Raw genomic sequence first — 16677 nt, forward strand, 5'->3', positions numbered from 1 at the left:
GTGGGAACTATATGAATTTTTAAAATTAGGCCTAGCTGCTGGAAGAGAGCATTTATTGAATAAACTTTATGCTGCTTTAGGCAAGCCATCAATTATTTGATTGCCCCTGCTAGTTGTTCAAAGTATTTTTGTGTGTAAGGTAGAATAGTTGTGTTACTCATCTACTCTAATATTATATTTGCAGAGTTAAGTCTGTAAATTCACAGTGGACTATTAAGTGCATTTGGCAGTCAATTGAGCTTTCCACACATGCAAAATAGTCAAAGCCATAGAACTTGTGTTCCAGTGAAATCAGATATTCAACTTGGATGTGCAGTAGGGGTGCACTTGCCAGAAGGGTGTGGGACCTTCTGGCTCTTTTTTTTGGTTGACTGAAAGACAGAGTCTGTCGTACACAATGCCCTACCTTTTCCACCAAGAGAAACCTCCAGTTTCATAGTTTTTGGGGAAACTGTACCTATGTTTCCTCCTTTGAGCAAAAGTGAAAATTAGAAGGGAAAAATAAAATATCACATTGGTAATACTTTGAAAAAATGCCAAAAGTTAACTGCATGTTGACTTCATTAGTTCTCCAAACCTACTTTGATCAAGGGAGTTGGAGTGTTGCTGTTTTGGGCCCTTTTTACACTCAGGAGACAGTCTATGGCTTTTCAAGACCAGAGGCATGAAGAAATTTGAAGTGTCTGTTGAGAATTAACAACTGTGTATTTTAATGTCTAGGCTGTCAGTTTGATGGTATTCCAGCTTATACTTAACATCAGGAGGTGTTTTGGAACTTCATGCTTTGATGGTTTGCAGTTATAGCTTAGAGAAATTTAGTTATATTCCACTTTAGAAAAAAAGTTTAAATTAGTTTTTCTAATTGTGCAAATTAGATAAAAATGACAGTGTATCAGACAGGACAAGCTGAAATTTAGAGCTGTTACATGTTAGGAAAATTTTGTACCAGTTTTCAGACAAACCATTTTAAGCCACAAATAATTGATTTGGATAGGTTCACAAACTGGGAATGACAAAGCAGATTTTTTTGCAGATGTTGTTTTGGAGTTTGTGGGTTGGATTTTGGTTTATTTTTGATTCTCTGTTGCAAGTGGATCTGATTGCAGTACAGAATTTTCATGGAAATGGGTAGGCTACTTAAAATGTTACTAGCAGGAGAAGTTTCTATGACAGCAGATCCCATGGACTGTTTGCCTACTTGGTGTAATAGGTTTGGGGAAGGTCTGGTCAAACACTTGCCTGAACTTCTGTGTGCCAGCTGATGGTTGAAATAGAAGATATGCAAAATGACTCTGAGCCCCTGTATCTGGAGGTTCCCATTCTACTTTCTATGTCTTCTGTGCTGCTTATCCAATATTTAAATAAAAAGAAAAGATCCAAACTGAAGCCAGGGTGGTCTAACATCAGACATCATACATAGGTTTCAGATGCTTTTGTTGTAACATTTCAGATACAATGTTGCACTTTAAAAATTCCTTCATATTTGTTATCTTAAATTGTGTCCCACCTAGATGTAGTTTGAAAGTCTTTGACTTCAGATCCTGCTCTTCTTATGGCAGCTGCACAATTGGCATTGTATAATGAGCTTGTTTTACTTCAGTAGTGTTTATTGATGGTCTCTTGTTTCCTTGGGTAGATAATAAGCAGAGCTGTTCTTTCAGAATGTATTTTGTGCATTTTGCAATAAATGGGTCTGCTATGCTTAGTAAGGTTAAATGTAAGCAAATATATGAAGAATTAAATCCAAAGCCTTGATGGGTAAAAGGAGGACTAGTGGTAACTGCCTTGAATTCTGAAAATAAAAAGGCTTTGAGTTTGGAAAGTGTTCATAATACCTAAGATGCTAAATTGCTATGTTTTCATAATGGTTTATTTTTGGAAGATAATATGCAGGCTCTAATTCAGTAACTTATGCTTGGACAAGTAAAAGAAAATGAAGGATATCAGTTTTATTGAACTTCAGTGTGAATTAAGGGATTTTAGAGCCTCCAGCAGGTATGAGTAACTCATTCAGTATCTTGGGAAGAAAAGATCAGCTATACTTGACTTTCATTATGGTAAACTGCCAGTATTAGATCGACAGTACCTGGAGCATTGTGTGATTTATGAAAATACTTTTCAAGGACTAATACTATTAGAAAAGGTACAGCTTGTCTAAGACAAGACATCTGTGAAAAAAATTTCTTTTTAAGAGGATGAGGTGGGGGGAATAGGTGGAAGGATGGGGTTTTGGGTTTGATTTCTTTTTTTCAGTTCTAATCAAATTTCAAAACTACTGGCTTCCTCTGTTCTCATAGATATTTTTTTTTCTGTTCCTTACCTATATGACCCAGAATGACTTATTTTAGCAAATAGGGTCTAGCAGGATAATGGTGGTATACAAAACCTAAGCAACGATGTATTTTTAGTAAGTAGAAAGGCCTCTTTGCTATCTGAATCATGGAATAATACGGAGTCTTGAAAAGTGCAAGTATGAAGTGCATTGGTTTTGTTTCATTTTTGTTTTTAAAAAGGTCATCTTCATTACATTCTGCCTTGCCAAAGTCATTCCGTGATCTTGTAATGGAAGAAGAAAAATGTATGAGTGTGAATAATTCACCTGGTACTGGCATTAAAAGATGTGGATATAAAGGATCTGAGGAGTCATCAGTCCGAAACACCACAAGGTAAGAATACATTTTTTTCTAGTTGGTCAGCCATTATACAAGAAGTGCAATGACCTGCTAAATTCTGCTGAAATAAGAACGAATAAAATTGTCATTTAAAAAAGATTCCTGTAAGCATTCTTCTGATGATTCTCTTAATAACATTTTATGAATGAAATACTTCTAAGAATAGTGTTGTGGTTTGAAGCTGGCCCAGCACCAGGTACCCACCAGAGCCACTCACTGACCCTCCCCTGCCACAGCTGGGCAGAGGAGGGAAAAAGAAAAAAAAATTCATGAACGTTTCATGAGTGAGACAAGAACCGGGAGACAACAAGGGTGAAACAGGTTCAACTTAAGTTGTGAAGTGAATTTATTGCTAACAGAATCAGAGGAGCATAATGAGAAGTAAAATAAGCCCTTAGAACACCTTCCCCCCCCCCCAGCCCCTCCCTTCCCACCGACAGCGCAGGGAGACACGGCCTGGGGGTTTGGTCAGTCCATCCCCGAGATTTCCTCCCGCTGCTCCTCCGGGAGAGGAGTCTTCCCCTGTGAGGCCGTGGGTCCCTCCCACGGGAGACAGTTCTCCTGAACTTCCCCGGCGTGGGCCCGCTCTCAGGAGCAGCAGCCCCACCGCCCCTGCTGCAGCCTGAGCCCCTCCCACGGGCCCGCAGCCCTCCCAAACTGCTGCGCCGGGGCTCTCTCTTCCCACGGGGCGCAGCCCTCCAAGGACAGGCTGCTCCCGCCTGGAAGCAGGGCCCTCTCTCTCCACCGGGTCTCCCACGGGATCACAGCCTCCTCCAGGCATCCACCCGCTCCGGCACGGGCACCTCCCCCACGGGCTGCGGGTGGATCTCTGCATCCCCCGTGGATCCCCACGGGCTGCAGGGGCACAGCGGCTTCACCATGGTCGGCACCACGGCCTGCAGAGGAACCTCAGCTCTGGCACCTGGAGCACCTCCTGCGCCTCCTTCTTCACTGACCTCGGTGTCTCCATGTTGTTTTCCCTCACATGTTCTCACCTTCTCCTCTTCTCTGGCTAGAACTCAAAATCTTGTAACTTTATTTTGATTTTCTTCTTAAATATGTCATCACAGAGGCGTTACCAGCCTCTCTCATTGGCCCAGTTTTGGCCAGCAGCATGTCCATCTTCAGAGCCATCAGCCACTGACCCTGCCGGGCATGGTGGGAAACTTCCAGCAGCTTCCTCACAGGAGCCATCTCAGTGGCTCCCTGCTACCCAAAACCAGGCTGTGCCAAACCAGTACATGAATAGGAAGCTTAAAGACTGTGTTTCAGGTTCAAAGTGTTTGTATCCATATAGATGGATGTGTGCGTGTGTGTGTATATATATATATATGTATAAAACTTCAGGCTCCAAACAAAATATGTCTGTATGTTTGCATATGTATGTATATATAAAATGATAAAACGGTATTTTCTAACCTCTGTAGAAATTAGGTATTCATGAGCATTCAGATATGGCATTCATGAAACATTTTGCTAAGGAGTATTTGTTTGTAACCACAGAGTAGATTAAAATCAGTTTATTCAAACACAGTTCTGGCATTTCCTCATCTAAGTTTTCTTATAAGATGACTTTAATTGTTTAGGTGCAGTTTTTAATGGATTAAGAGGGGTTATAGAAACATTGGTGTGCTGGTTATCTCTGTGTATTATAATTACTGTGGGACTGCAGTTCTAAGGACAAAAATAAGGCATGTGTGAATTATATCTCTAGTTATTAGACAATATCGCTCTTTGGTCAAAACGTTTTAGCATCCTCTTGCTACCTCATAAAATCGCTGTTTTGGGTTAAAATAACTGGCTAAGGTGAGGAAAGAAATCTCAGCCTTATTCCTGAAGGTCTGTATGTCTGAGCTGCCCACCCACCTGCATCTCTTCCCCCTATCATCAGTAACTTTGAACATTAGCCATTTCAAATATATTTACAAAACAGAGAGCCTGAAAATCTTACAGAGTTTCCCACCTACTATCTGGAAGCACTGCAGGCCAGCTGGCCCACAGTTTTAGGGAAGCCAAGTGTGACAGCAGGACTGGCTGGGTGTGCCAGAGGGAGGTGAGCAGGACAGGCTCTGTGACAGAAACCAGGATGAGCCACAGTCTGAGCACAGACAGGTGCATTGGGATCAGGCAAGGTTGACATCAAACCTGCAAGTCAAGTCAGGCTCAGGAACAGCAAAGCTGGGCTTGGCCATAGCTGCAGCATAGCTCAAGAAAGGCCTGACAGACTGAGCTTAAATGTAGCTCTTGAGTAAAGAGGGGGAGCTTCTGTAATCCTTCACACTACTCTTCTTACAACTCAACTTTAGAGCAGCCTGACTCAAGTTTACACAGCTGTGCTGAGGGAGAAGTTTGCAGAGCTGTTGGTGCACAGGGAGCTGTGTCCTTATCTGGCTGTTTTTCTTATGAACTCCTGTTCCCTTCTCCTCCAATAACGGACTCCTCTGTGGGGAGAAGGAGGTTCTGCTGGGCCTTGCTTTTGGTTGTTCAGCTTGTATAAAAACTGGTGTTTCCCTAGGACAGAAGTAGTACATGTTTTGCTGCTAGATAAAAAACAAAATGACGGTAGAAATGTAGGAACATTATGTGTGGGATAGTGTCTGAGGAGAGAGGTAGGAGGCATTTGGAGTGTATGTGATGGGGAGGCATTCTTCAGGAACAGAGTGACAGAGCTGAAGTTACTGTAGTGAGTGGAGGTGTGGGGACATGAAACACAAATCTGCAGAGGAACAGGTATTGTTCATTTTGTTGCTAGCACAATAATAAAACTTTGCATCATATGGGAGATGCCAAGGGCTGGTGATAAGAGAATTTGCACTGGATGCTATTCTTAGCTTTGTCTGTAATCTTCATAAAGTAATTTCTTTTCCTTTTGCATTGCTCTGTCTCGTCTGTGCAATCTGGCCAGTCTGCACGCTCTCAAAGTGGATTATTTGAGCTAAATCCAAGTCTAATACATTAACTGTCTGAAGATGATACATTAAGCTAGTGGAAGCCTAGTGGGTGGCTAAATTGACTACCATGACTTTGAAAAGAAGGCCCCTCCAAAGCTATTTCAGGTTGTTTTTGAATTGTGTCTGAAGATGCTTATTTCTGTCTGTTAGGTGTAAAGAGCCTAGGTGACTAGTTCCTCCATCTGAAACTTAGGAGTTGAGTTTCTAGTTTGATGTAATTTAATTTTGTGACTGTACAGTTCTGTCACAGTGGGCTCTGATTTTTACCTGTGGCATTCAAGGGCTATTTCTGTGAAGATTGATTATCCACACCCTTACCCCTTCCCTTTTAAGGGAAGGAAATTACACAAGCTTTGAGCATAAGCAATCCTCACCTGTTGATGTCAGACTTGGTGATGGGACACTGAAGATAGTTGCATGGCTTAATGTTCCTGCTTTGTCTTTCTCCTTTGTATAAACTGTGCACTAATTAAACTGACAATTTTCTTAGGTCTCTGGATGAGGGTATTTTGGATGGTGATGTAAGCATTCTTCTATGTACTGTCACCTTCTTTTGCAGTACAGAATATTTTTTTAGGTAAACCATGTCATGAATTGTGGTGATTTGAACTGCATTTAATCCAAAGGCAGATCATCCCAAGAGCTGGGGTACATGGATGTGGCTGTGTTGTTTCCAGGGGCACCTCAGCCTTGGGAGTTATACTATGCATGTGTTGCTCATAGTCCAAGCTAAAAACATAGGCCTGACATGACTTAACTTAGTTGTGGCAGCCTGAGTTGTCTTCACTGTGTTACTCCAGGGAGCAGTGAAGAGTCTTAGTGGAAACAAATATTTGTGGCTTCGTGTGGGAATGGCCTAGTTCTGTCATGGCTAATAATGAGCTAATAATTAGCATATGACTCAAATGGTATAGCAAAACCCAGGAGGTTCTGCAGGAGACCAGGCTTTGTGTTCTTTTTCTGAGAGCAGTTATTAGATCAGGGAGGCACCAAACCTGACCTGACTTCTCATGAACAAATACTCAAGAAACACTAGGGAGCTGAGGGCTGGGACATTTTGGTGGCTGCACAAGAGTCATGGCAAGTTCAGCCAGCTGAGTTAATCAGGTTGGTTCAGTACTGATGATACTTGGCTGGTTTATTTCCATGCAGAACCATTTATGTCTCTCCATCAGTCTTAATTTCCAAGACTTCCAAGTTTCCAAGTTCTATATTTTTGAGGCTTTTTTCCCATTTTTCTGTATATGCTAGCTTCACATTTCCTGTGTATTCCATTTCTCCTAGTCATTTTGATGCCAGCTGAGGAATTAATTTAGCATGTTGAAATATCTGCAGTTGATTTAATATCTGGAATGAGTGTCTTGTTAGCAAGAAACACAGATGTACATATGTACAAACAGCTTCAAAATACCTGGACTGCTTCCTACATTTTAAAGCCCCATTGGCTTTAAATGAGGGAGATGATGCAGGTATTTACTTATCTTTTAATTGTTCGCTAGAGTATGTGTGATGCTGGAGCTATTAATTCCAGTTTTGGGAAATTACTGTTGAGGTGATTTTTTTGGTTGTTGTTTGGGCTTCTTGACTTGTTTGTATAGAATGCATCGGGCCTGTTAAGTGTAACAATCCAGTTCAGTTCATTTATAGTAGTGCTGTAAGTTCTTTGGATTGGGAGTGGAAAGAAGAGTGTAGCTGTCAAATCAGTTATTGTCAAATGGGCTACAAGGTGAGTATTATTAAAGCAGGTGGAAAAAGAGAGAAAATTGAGCGATAATATCAGTATAAAAGCACAGAGGTCTGCCTTCATCTCCTCTTCTTCCTTTTCTTTGGTTCTTTTCTGCTTTTTAATGTTGTTATCTATAAGTGCAGTAAAAGCTGGAAGCTAGTTTATCATAGAATGGTTTGGGTTGGAAGGGACCTTAAAGATCATCTTGTTCCAATCCTCCTGCCGGGGCAGGGACCCCTCCCTCAGAGCTCCATCCAGCCTAGCCTTGAACACTTGCAGGGATGGGGCATCCATAGCTTCCCTGAGCAACCCGTTCCTGTGCCTCACCACCTTCACAGTGAAGAAGTTCCTCCTAATATCTAATCTAAACCTGCTCTTTTTCAGTTTGTAACCTTGTCCTGTCATTACATGTGCTTGTAAAAAGTCCCCCTCCATCTTTCTTGCAGGTTCCCTTCATGTATTGGAAGGCAACCATTAAGTCACTCTGAAGCCTTCTCTTTTCAAGGTTGACCAAACCCAATTCTCTCAGCTTTTCCCTGGATGGAGTGGTGTTTCATACCTCTAATGATCTTGGTGGCCTACTCTGGACTTGCTCTAAGGTCCATGTCTTTTTTTGTGCTGAGGACCCCAGAGCTGGATGCAGCTAAAAAGTAGTGCCCTGCTTTGAAATCACAGAATAATTTTGATTCTGTAGTTTATCCTCCCACTAAAAGTAAGTCAAACTAGATCATGTTATTCAGGACCTGGTCTAGTTGAGTTGTGACTGCTTCCAAGTGTGAAGATACCACAAATGTTTTGGGCAACATGTTTCAGTGGATAATCATCTCCATATGGGATTTTTATTTTTCCTTTTATCTGTCTGGGATTTACTATTTTGCCTCTTGTCTATATTGCCTCTATTCTGTCATTATGCACCTCTAAGATTCTTGCTTCATCTTTTCTCTATCCTGCAGTTAGGTAGTTGAAGACAGCAATGAGATCTCCCTTTAGGATTAATAACACACATTCGTCCTAATCCTGGACTTGTTCCAACCTGACAGCATTCTTCTTGTACTGAGGAGCCCAAAATTGAGAATAATACTCTGTGCGTAGATGAAGAAATACAACATAAATGGGAAGAATCACTTCCTCTGCCTGCCTTGCTACAGTATTGCTAGCACAGCCCAGCATGCAGTTGGCTGTCTCTGCTGCAGAGGCACTGGCTGGTAACATCTTCCACTTGTTGTCAGCCAGGACTCTTCAGGTTCTTCTTTCTCTCTGCAGAGCTTTCTAGCCAGTCAGCCCCGGCCTGTACTGCTTTGTGGGGCTGTTCTCTTCCAAGTACAGAAATTTGCACTTGCTTTTGAAATTCATTGGTTCTCAGCTGCCCATTTTTCCAGCCTCTTCAGGGCTTCTGAAAGGCAGCCTGCCCATTTCTCCAGCCTCTTGAGGGCTTCTAAAAGGCAGCCTGGCATTCAGAATGTGCACCATCCCCAACCTCTCCACATCCAGCTGTGGCCTGCTGAGGGTCTGTTCTGTTCTGTTCTACCAAAGATGCTAACAGGATTGGTTCCAGTATCAGTCCCTGAGGACCCCCACTAGGACTTGGTTTCCAGTTGGACTTTGTACACCTAATCCATTTCCAGACCATTTTCCACCCATCTCATAGTCCATTTACTCCATCCATATTTTTCAGACTGAGTACAAGGATACGTGACCTGGCAATGTGTATTGTTTGTTTTGTAGGGAAAAAAATATGTTTTGTGACAAAAAGCTCAACATGATTAATTTAAATCAGTTTTTGATGATGGATGTTGGATTTCAGGTTTTTTGAGATCTTGCCCTTACCACTTTGTGGTAGGAATCATGTTTTTTGTTATCCTTGGAATTGTGTTCTGGGGAAAATATTTCAAACAGAGAACTTGGTAGTTACTGGAATTCTGTTAACTTTCTATAGACTTTTTTCTTTTTTATCCAAGAACTTATGGTCACTTAAAAAGGATTACCAAAACCTTAAAGAAAATTGAGAATGATTTATGAAACAGCAACACTCTTAGAGCTGTTTGCAGTGCCATAGAATAATTCAAAAAATTTTTCCCAGCTTGTCACAGTATGATGTAACACTTTTTTAGGGTTCTGGAAATTGAAAAACTATCCTGTCAAAGATAGGTATTAAATCATGAGAATAGGGCCCTCTCTTCCTACTGGTGTAGGATTTTTCTGACAAATATACTTGTCTCTTAAGGAATACAGTATAACAAATGTGACTTCTTTTTGTTGAGAGGTTAACATTTTGCAACTGAATGAAGTGTCTTCCCGTCGGGAACTCTATAAATATTTCAAGATTTTTTTTCCTATCCTGTTAATTCTAGTTTTATGCTATTCTTGTGAATGTGGGAGGTGGTTACAGGTTATGTGCTGAAAGTCCATAATTTCTGGGCTTACACTCAAAGAATTTACTTAGTGCTATTGTAGCACTGGCTCTTTTGCATGAAGCACGTAATTTGAATACAGGACAGTTGGATATGTTATCTTGAATTTTTTGTTCTTTCACATAAATTGCAAACTTTTATAGGTAGTGCTGTTAGTGCATATCTCAGTTGGCTAATTTACATGTTAAAAAGCAAAAAAGCCTGTTTTTTTAAAATAAACAACCAAAAGTGAAACTTTTTTTCAAATCCTCAAATGTTAGGAAATGCCAGAATTAATTCCCAAAATGGAATTCTGTTAGGGTCTGGTAGTCAGAAATGAGAATCAGTGTCTTTTTCAGTCACAGTATCACATTTAAAAACAAATTCAACATTACTTCCTTTTGCTTTTCCTCTGGACAAACCCTACATATTTGCTGTAAGTGCCTACTGTAAGTTTGTATTTCATGATACGATTTAGGAGAATGCTCTGCCAGTGACTTTTACTTTCCTTTCCTGCCTCTCTCCAGGTGCACCACAAGAAGTAACTCAGGTCTGGAAGACCATGTTCTGGATTCTCCACAGCTGGAGAGTCATAAGTAAGTTTGGCAGTGGCTTAGATTCTGGAACTTCTTCACTGGGTGTTGTGCTGATCTTGATGTTGCCTCTTAATGTCGTTTGGGTTTTTTTTTGCAGTCCTTGGTCAGCAGCATCACCAACCAGCTCTCCTGTGATAGCACCTGTCATGTTTTCAGCTATTGTAGAGGAAGAGCTCCAGCAAGAAGCTGCTCTTATTAGAAGCAGAGAAAAACCTTTGGCGTTGATCCAGGTAAAGTGCTAAGTTACTGCTGCTCTAAAGTATCACAAGGAGTTTCCAATGGCTCTTTCAGAGATCAGTTTTTGGTATTAATTATGTATTCATACTTCTCATTTACATAATGATATTAAAAATCATTTAAATATAACTCCACACTGCTGTTTTATAAGGTGGCCTCTATTAAAGTCAAAATGTCTGAGTCCATGATAAATGTATTTGGAGCATCAGAGAATGATTGAGTTTGGAAGGAACCTCTGGCAATTGTCTAAACCCCTGCTCAGAGCAGGGTCAGTTTAGAGCAGGTTTCTCAAAGACATGTCCAGGCAGTGTTTGATTATCTGCAAGGATGAAGACTAATGGCATCTCTAGAAAGCCTGTTCTGGGGACCCCTCTCACACCAAAAAAGATTTTTAAATGCAATTTTCTGTTTTTCAATCTGTGCCGATTGCCTCTTCTCCTGTCTTTGGGTACTACTGAGAAGACCGTGGTCAGTTTTCTTTATTCTGTCCTATCAAGTATTTATACACTTTGATAAGATCTCCATAAGCCTTTTTTTCTCCACACTAAACAAGTGCAGTGAGCTCAGCATCTCCTCAGTGTCAGATGCGCTGGCTCTTAATAATTTTTATGCTATGTCACTGGACTGTTCATTATTATATTCATGTTTCTCTTGTACTGAGAGGTCAAGAAGTAGATCTGGAACTTCAAGTGTGTCTCACCAGTGCTGAGTAGAAGGGAAGGGTCATCTATCTCATTTTGCTGGCAGTGCTGTCCCTCACAGAGCACAGGAGGCTGCCACCCTTCTTTGCCATATGAGCACATTGCTGGCTAAAAGCCTAAATTGTCCACCAGGACCCCCACTCCTTTTATGCTAGGCTGCTTTTCAGCTTGTCAGCTCCCAGTATGTACTGGTGTCTGGGGTTATTCTTCTCAGGAGCTGGACTTTGTGCTGCTCTTTCTTGAACTTCATGACATTCCTTGCAGCCCATTTTTCTCGTGTTGTCTGGGTCTCTCTGAGTGGCAGCACAAGCATCTGGTATATCAGCCACTCCTTCCAGTTCTCTACTGTTCGTAACCTTGCTGAGGGTGAACTGTGTCTCTTCCTGTGGGTAATTGATAAAGATGTTAAACAGTACTAGCCCTAGTCTCAGTCTCAGTGTTGGAGCTAGTGACTGGCCTCTAGATGGACTTTGTGCCACCGGTCACAACCCTTTGAGATCACCAGTTCAGCCAGTTTTCAGTCTGTCTCACATTGCATTTATGAGGTCTATTCTTAAGCTTGTCCACTTAAACTTTTAGTCAATACTTAAGCTGTACCACTTCCCTGGGGATCACCTAGTAGTTGCTCAGATCCTCTTCCCCTTCTTGAAGGTAGGAATGACATTTGATTCCTTCCAGTCCTCAGGAATCAACCCGTATTGCAACAATTTTTCAAGGGTTTTTTTGAGAGTGGTCTTGCAGTCATTTTGACCAGCTCTGGTCTCCAGGGCCTGGCATTGCTGGAGACTGATCTTAACGCTTAAGACCAAGATGAAGGTTCCCAGCCTTTTCCATGTCTTTTTCATTCAGTAGTGGATCCATGTTGTCTTTTTTTGCTGTTGTAGAAGCCTGTTTTGTTGCCCTTCCTATTCTTTGCCAGATTCTACTGCAGATGGGCTTTGACTTTCTTAATTCTGTTCCTGTGTGGTCACACAATGTCTCTATTTTCCTTCATCACTTTTCTCTGATTCCACATCTTGTATGCTTCCTTTTTGTTTGAGTTTTGTCAGGAGCTCTTTTTTTTGTCTGTGCAGTCCTGCCATTCTTACTTGGCTAAGGAGCTCATTGGCATGGTGTGTTCTTGAGCTTGGCCAAGGTGATCTTTGAAATCAACCAGCTGTCCTGGACCTTTCTTCTTTCTGGGGCCAAATCTCAGGAGTTTTTCCAAGCAGACTCCTTCATAGTCTTCTCTTCTGAAGTCCCAAGTTGTTTGCTATTTCCCTTGTTCCCAGCTTTCAGGATCCTGAATTCCAGCATCTCATTGTCATTGCAGCCAAGGCTGCCCTCAGTCTTCACATCCTTGACTAGTCTTTTTTTTTTGTAAGTTTGCGATCCATCAGAATGTCTCCTTTGATCAGCTCCTTGATCATCTGTGTTAAGAATTTGTCACCAATGGGGAGACCTCCTAGAGTGCTTGTGTCCTGCTGTCTTGCCTTTCCAGCAGATACCAGGGTGGCTCAAGTTTCCCATGAGGAGCAAGACCTGAAAACATGAGGTTTCTTCAAGTTGTCTGAAGAATGCATCTATTCTACTCCTTCCTGATTAGGAGTTCTGATGCATTCAGGACCAGTGAAGCCAGTTCATAACCATGCCCATGCTGTAAATGTAGACCTGGCACTGACTGACACACATGCTGTTTTTTTCCTTCCAGATTGAGGAGTGTGCTATTCAAGATTTACTAGTCCACTATGAAGCTTTTGACAACCCTGATGAATTTGTGACCGTTGAAAGGGCTCCACAGGGACCTATAGCAGCACCTATGTGGAACAAGCACTAATTCTTACTCTTCACAGTCCTCCCTTCCACAGTTTTCACAGTTGTATGTGCACTTTTGAAATTGTAATTCTTCTTACAAGTAAAATAGGACTGGAATAATAAGAATCATGTAATTTTTAACATCAGCATTAAAACACTGCCCATAATCACTAGGTATATGTTAGAGAGAATGAAATAATGTGCTCACTGTGTCCTTTACCCACAGTATCTATTGTTATGTATGTTTTGAGAGAGTTTCTTTAATGACACATATTACTAGTAATGTTACATGAGGCTGTAGATTGGGAATGTACTTGCTAATCTTAAATTGTAAGGGTTTTTTGTTAAATTTACAGGTGAAAAGCGAGTGTTTATTTTGTGATTTAATGTGGAATTGAATGTGCACAATTAAACACCTCTAAAGTTTGGGGGGTGGTGTGTCCTTCAGGGCTTTCTTGAAAATTGGGAATATTGGGGAAAAGTTTGTGCTTGAACTTCATGTAAAAGTACAGTTTAACAATGCAGTTGTTCTTAAGTTATGCGTGCAAGTCCTCGCTCTCTGGTTGCTGTGGCCAGCGCGTTTCCCTCTTGTGCCCCACCCAGGCTGTGCCTCCATTCCCGGCCGTCACCTGCGCTCGGCTCAGCTGTGCATGTTTGTCACTGCTGTGAGTGAGCCCAGCCTTGGAGCAGCCAGCTCTGTCTTGAAGTAAAGCACACAGCTCAAGAGAACATGGGGCCACTTAATTAGCCCATGTATAGTCTTACTCTGGTAAATATGGTACGGTTTTAGAACCGCTGTGTTTGAGGGACGATTCACTTGAAGTGCTGAGGAAAAAAGATCTCTGCATACGTTGTTAAAGCTATAGGGGTGACTGCTTGACTGGGAAATTTGCAAACACCTAAGCTGCAAAGATTATCATAGATGGCTTTCAATATTGTGTTCCAAAGTTCTCTGTGCCTGGTTGAAACAAATTTATATATAAAAAAAGAAAAAAAAAAGGTAGCCTTATTTGCAATATTCTGTCTAGTTTGTCTTGTTTGTATAGGTGTGTTTGAACTTGTACTTCTTCAGTAGTGTCAGTACTTACGAACTCTGGAAAACTGGAATGGAGAGATCTGCATAAAATGAATATAGAGAATTGATCACTGTGTGATAAAAGAATCTTGAAAAAAATGATGTAGATATGTCTTAATGATTTCAGGTCAAGCTACACCAAAAAAATCCCCCACAAAAACTGTAAAAAACCGCAATAAACCATAAAATCTTGATTTATACAAAGTTAGTATACTTTTATGTGCTGTCTATATATAATCAATGATTTAGGTAACTAGAGTTACCTGTAAGTGTTCCTTTTGTGTCTGAAACAAGAACTGTAGACATTTTGAAGCTACACAGGCAAGGAAAGAGGTAGGTTTTAACTCTGTTTTAAATTCTACTGATAATTCATTCACTAAACCAATGATAATACTTGCATTAAGGGCTTTACTTGATGAACTAAAGGGCCCTAGGGCCTGCTGAAACAATCCTTCTGGTTTAAAAGAAAGCTTATGTAATGTGAGAAATAGCTATAGAAGCAGTAGGCCTTTCCAGGTGTGAACCTAATTTGTTATCAAATGTAAAATTATTGTAAATTTGCTAATTTGCTTTTTTTTCAAAATAATGCTGTTGAAAATCTCATTCTCCTGAAATTTTAAGAGGATCGATGTTTCCACCATGCCAAGGACCTTGACTGCTTTCAAGTTGTGGTTTTATTGTCGGTTTGTTTAGGCATCATCACTGGTTATATGTAATATTCGTAAACAAACATGAGGAATGACCAGAGTACCACTCTTCTGGAGTTGAGAACACTGAACTGTGTTAGAACAGCTTTGTTAAGGCTGAAATGTGTCACAGAAAGCTGGCATTTTCTAGCGCAGATGCCCGACTTTGTGGCTTTTTTTTCTAATGCCAAACATGAATTCCATCTTTGTTCACTCAGCTCTAATAACATTTTGTCATTTCTGGGCTTGTTAACTCCTTTAACTTGCACCAAAACAGACTTGAATTCCCAGGTTCTAGTGAACATAATGTAACACATCAGAGTTTTCAGTAAAAAACAATATTTAGCATATAGATATAAGTTCAAGGAGATGTATTATAGCTATTTAGTGTAAGAAATACAACTTTAACAAAAGGGTTCTAGTGAAATATTTGTTATATCTCAAAGACAAATGAACCATCCTCCAAAACAGTTTCCTTGAACATTTTGTCTTTTTACATTTTGTCTTTTCTCCTTCATCATTCATTATCCCCAACTTCAGTAACTTCTTAAAAAGTAGAGGGATAAGTAAAACTTGGGTATGTTTTCAGATTCAAATAGAGAAACATTTAAAATTGTAATAATACTGCACTACCTTCAGGACTTGCTGTTATTGTGTCAAGGCATTTGAGGAATGTATAACGTTTTTTGCATTGTATATTGAAATGAAAATGCAAGTAAAGTGGGAGACTTCAGTCAATTATAGAACCTTTGCTACTTTTGTTCCTCAAGGTTGGAGGTTGTTTTTAGTGACTAATCTGACAGTATTGTTGAATGGAATTTCCATATAAGGACTGATTGTACAACCTTTCACAGAACACCATTGACAAAAAGAAATTCTAGATTTTGTAATTTAACTTGTGTTATAAATCTTGATGATACCTTCCTACCATATATTTTTTAACTGAATTCCCCATCCTCTACCCTGTGGTTAGCATCATTTATAGGTGGCAATAGAATATTTTAGCTGCATATTCTAAAATGAACACTTTTGAACTTTAAGTGTGCCCATTTTTGTCCCCGTGGCTGCCCCTCCCCTTCTTTTTTTTTTTTTCAGTGGTACAGAAAGAGACTCTGAGCTCTTTTGATAGTGTTCATCTTGATTGTTTTCATTGATTGTTCTGCAGTTGGAATGTTCTGCAGCCCCTTGGCAGCCTGGACTCTCTTCCTTAGCCAAAGAATTGCTAGCTTTAATGTAAAGACAAAGAACAGAGCACTGAATTGTTAGATCATATTCTAAATATAAAGGTAAAAGATTTACACTGGAATAAAGTAACTTAAGCCCTTAATCCTTGATTTGCAGGATGTCATCAGAGACTCTTTTACTTTGTAGTAACAGGAACTGGTCAGTTAAGATATTGAATAATCTCGGAATGGATTCCATCCATTTTACTCTGAGAGAAGTTTTACAAACTCCACTGAAGAGCCTGCTACTTAAACTGAAGGGAACAGTTTTCTCTCTCTATTGCCTGATGTGCTGGACACTGGTCAAGTGAAATGCTGAGGCATCCAAAAGGTGAATCCTGTCAAGGCTCTAGCGGTGGCAGACCTTAGAAATGCCAAGAGGGAAGGGACTATTTTTGTAGTGTTTCAGGTGTCTAACCTTGAGAAAAAACTTTATTAATTGTAGAAGGCCAACAACTTCACACACACACAATATATGTTTGAAATGAAAGGATTTTAATGCTGTACAGTGATGCAGCAGAAGAGTTCTGAGTCCACGGAGTCCCTCAAACGGCTTGTGTGAAATTTTTCTTGTACAAGAGAGTGGCATCTGACACAAACTCTACCTAAAAAGTTCTGACTTTCCA

General features: G+C 40.5%; 1 protein-coding gene across 2 annotated transcripts in view; it reads left to right on the plus strand.

Moving 5' to 3' along the window:
- Positions 1 to 15566, plus strand: part of IBTK (inhibitor of Bruton tyrosine kinase) — a 57769-nt gene extending 42203 nt beyond the window's left edge. For both annotated transcript variants that reach the window (XM_039569119.1, XM_039569118.1), the window contains exons 26-29: positions 2514 to 2666; positions 10267 to 10335; positions 10433 to 10565; positions 12964 to 15566. In XM_039569119.1, the coding sequence (XP_039425053.1) occupies positions 2514 to 2666; positions 10267 to 10335; positions 10433 to 10565; positions 12964 to 13089 (481 nt within the window). In that variant the 3' untranslated portion in view covers positions 13090 to 15566. The remainder of the gene's footprint in view (positions 1 to 2513; positions 2667 to 10266; positions 10336 to 10432; positions 10566 to 12963) is intronic.
- The last annotated feature ends 1111 nt before the right edge of the window (positions 15567 to 16677 follow it).

The sequence above is a fragment of the Corvus cornix genome, chromosome 3 (genome assembly GCF_000738735.6).
Source record: "Corvus cornix cornix isolate S_Up_H32 chromosome 3, ASM73873v5, whole genome shotgun sequence".
Classification (NCBI taxonomy): Eukaryota; Metazoa; Chordata; class Aves; order Passeriformes; family Corvidae; genus Corvus; species Corvus cornix.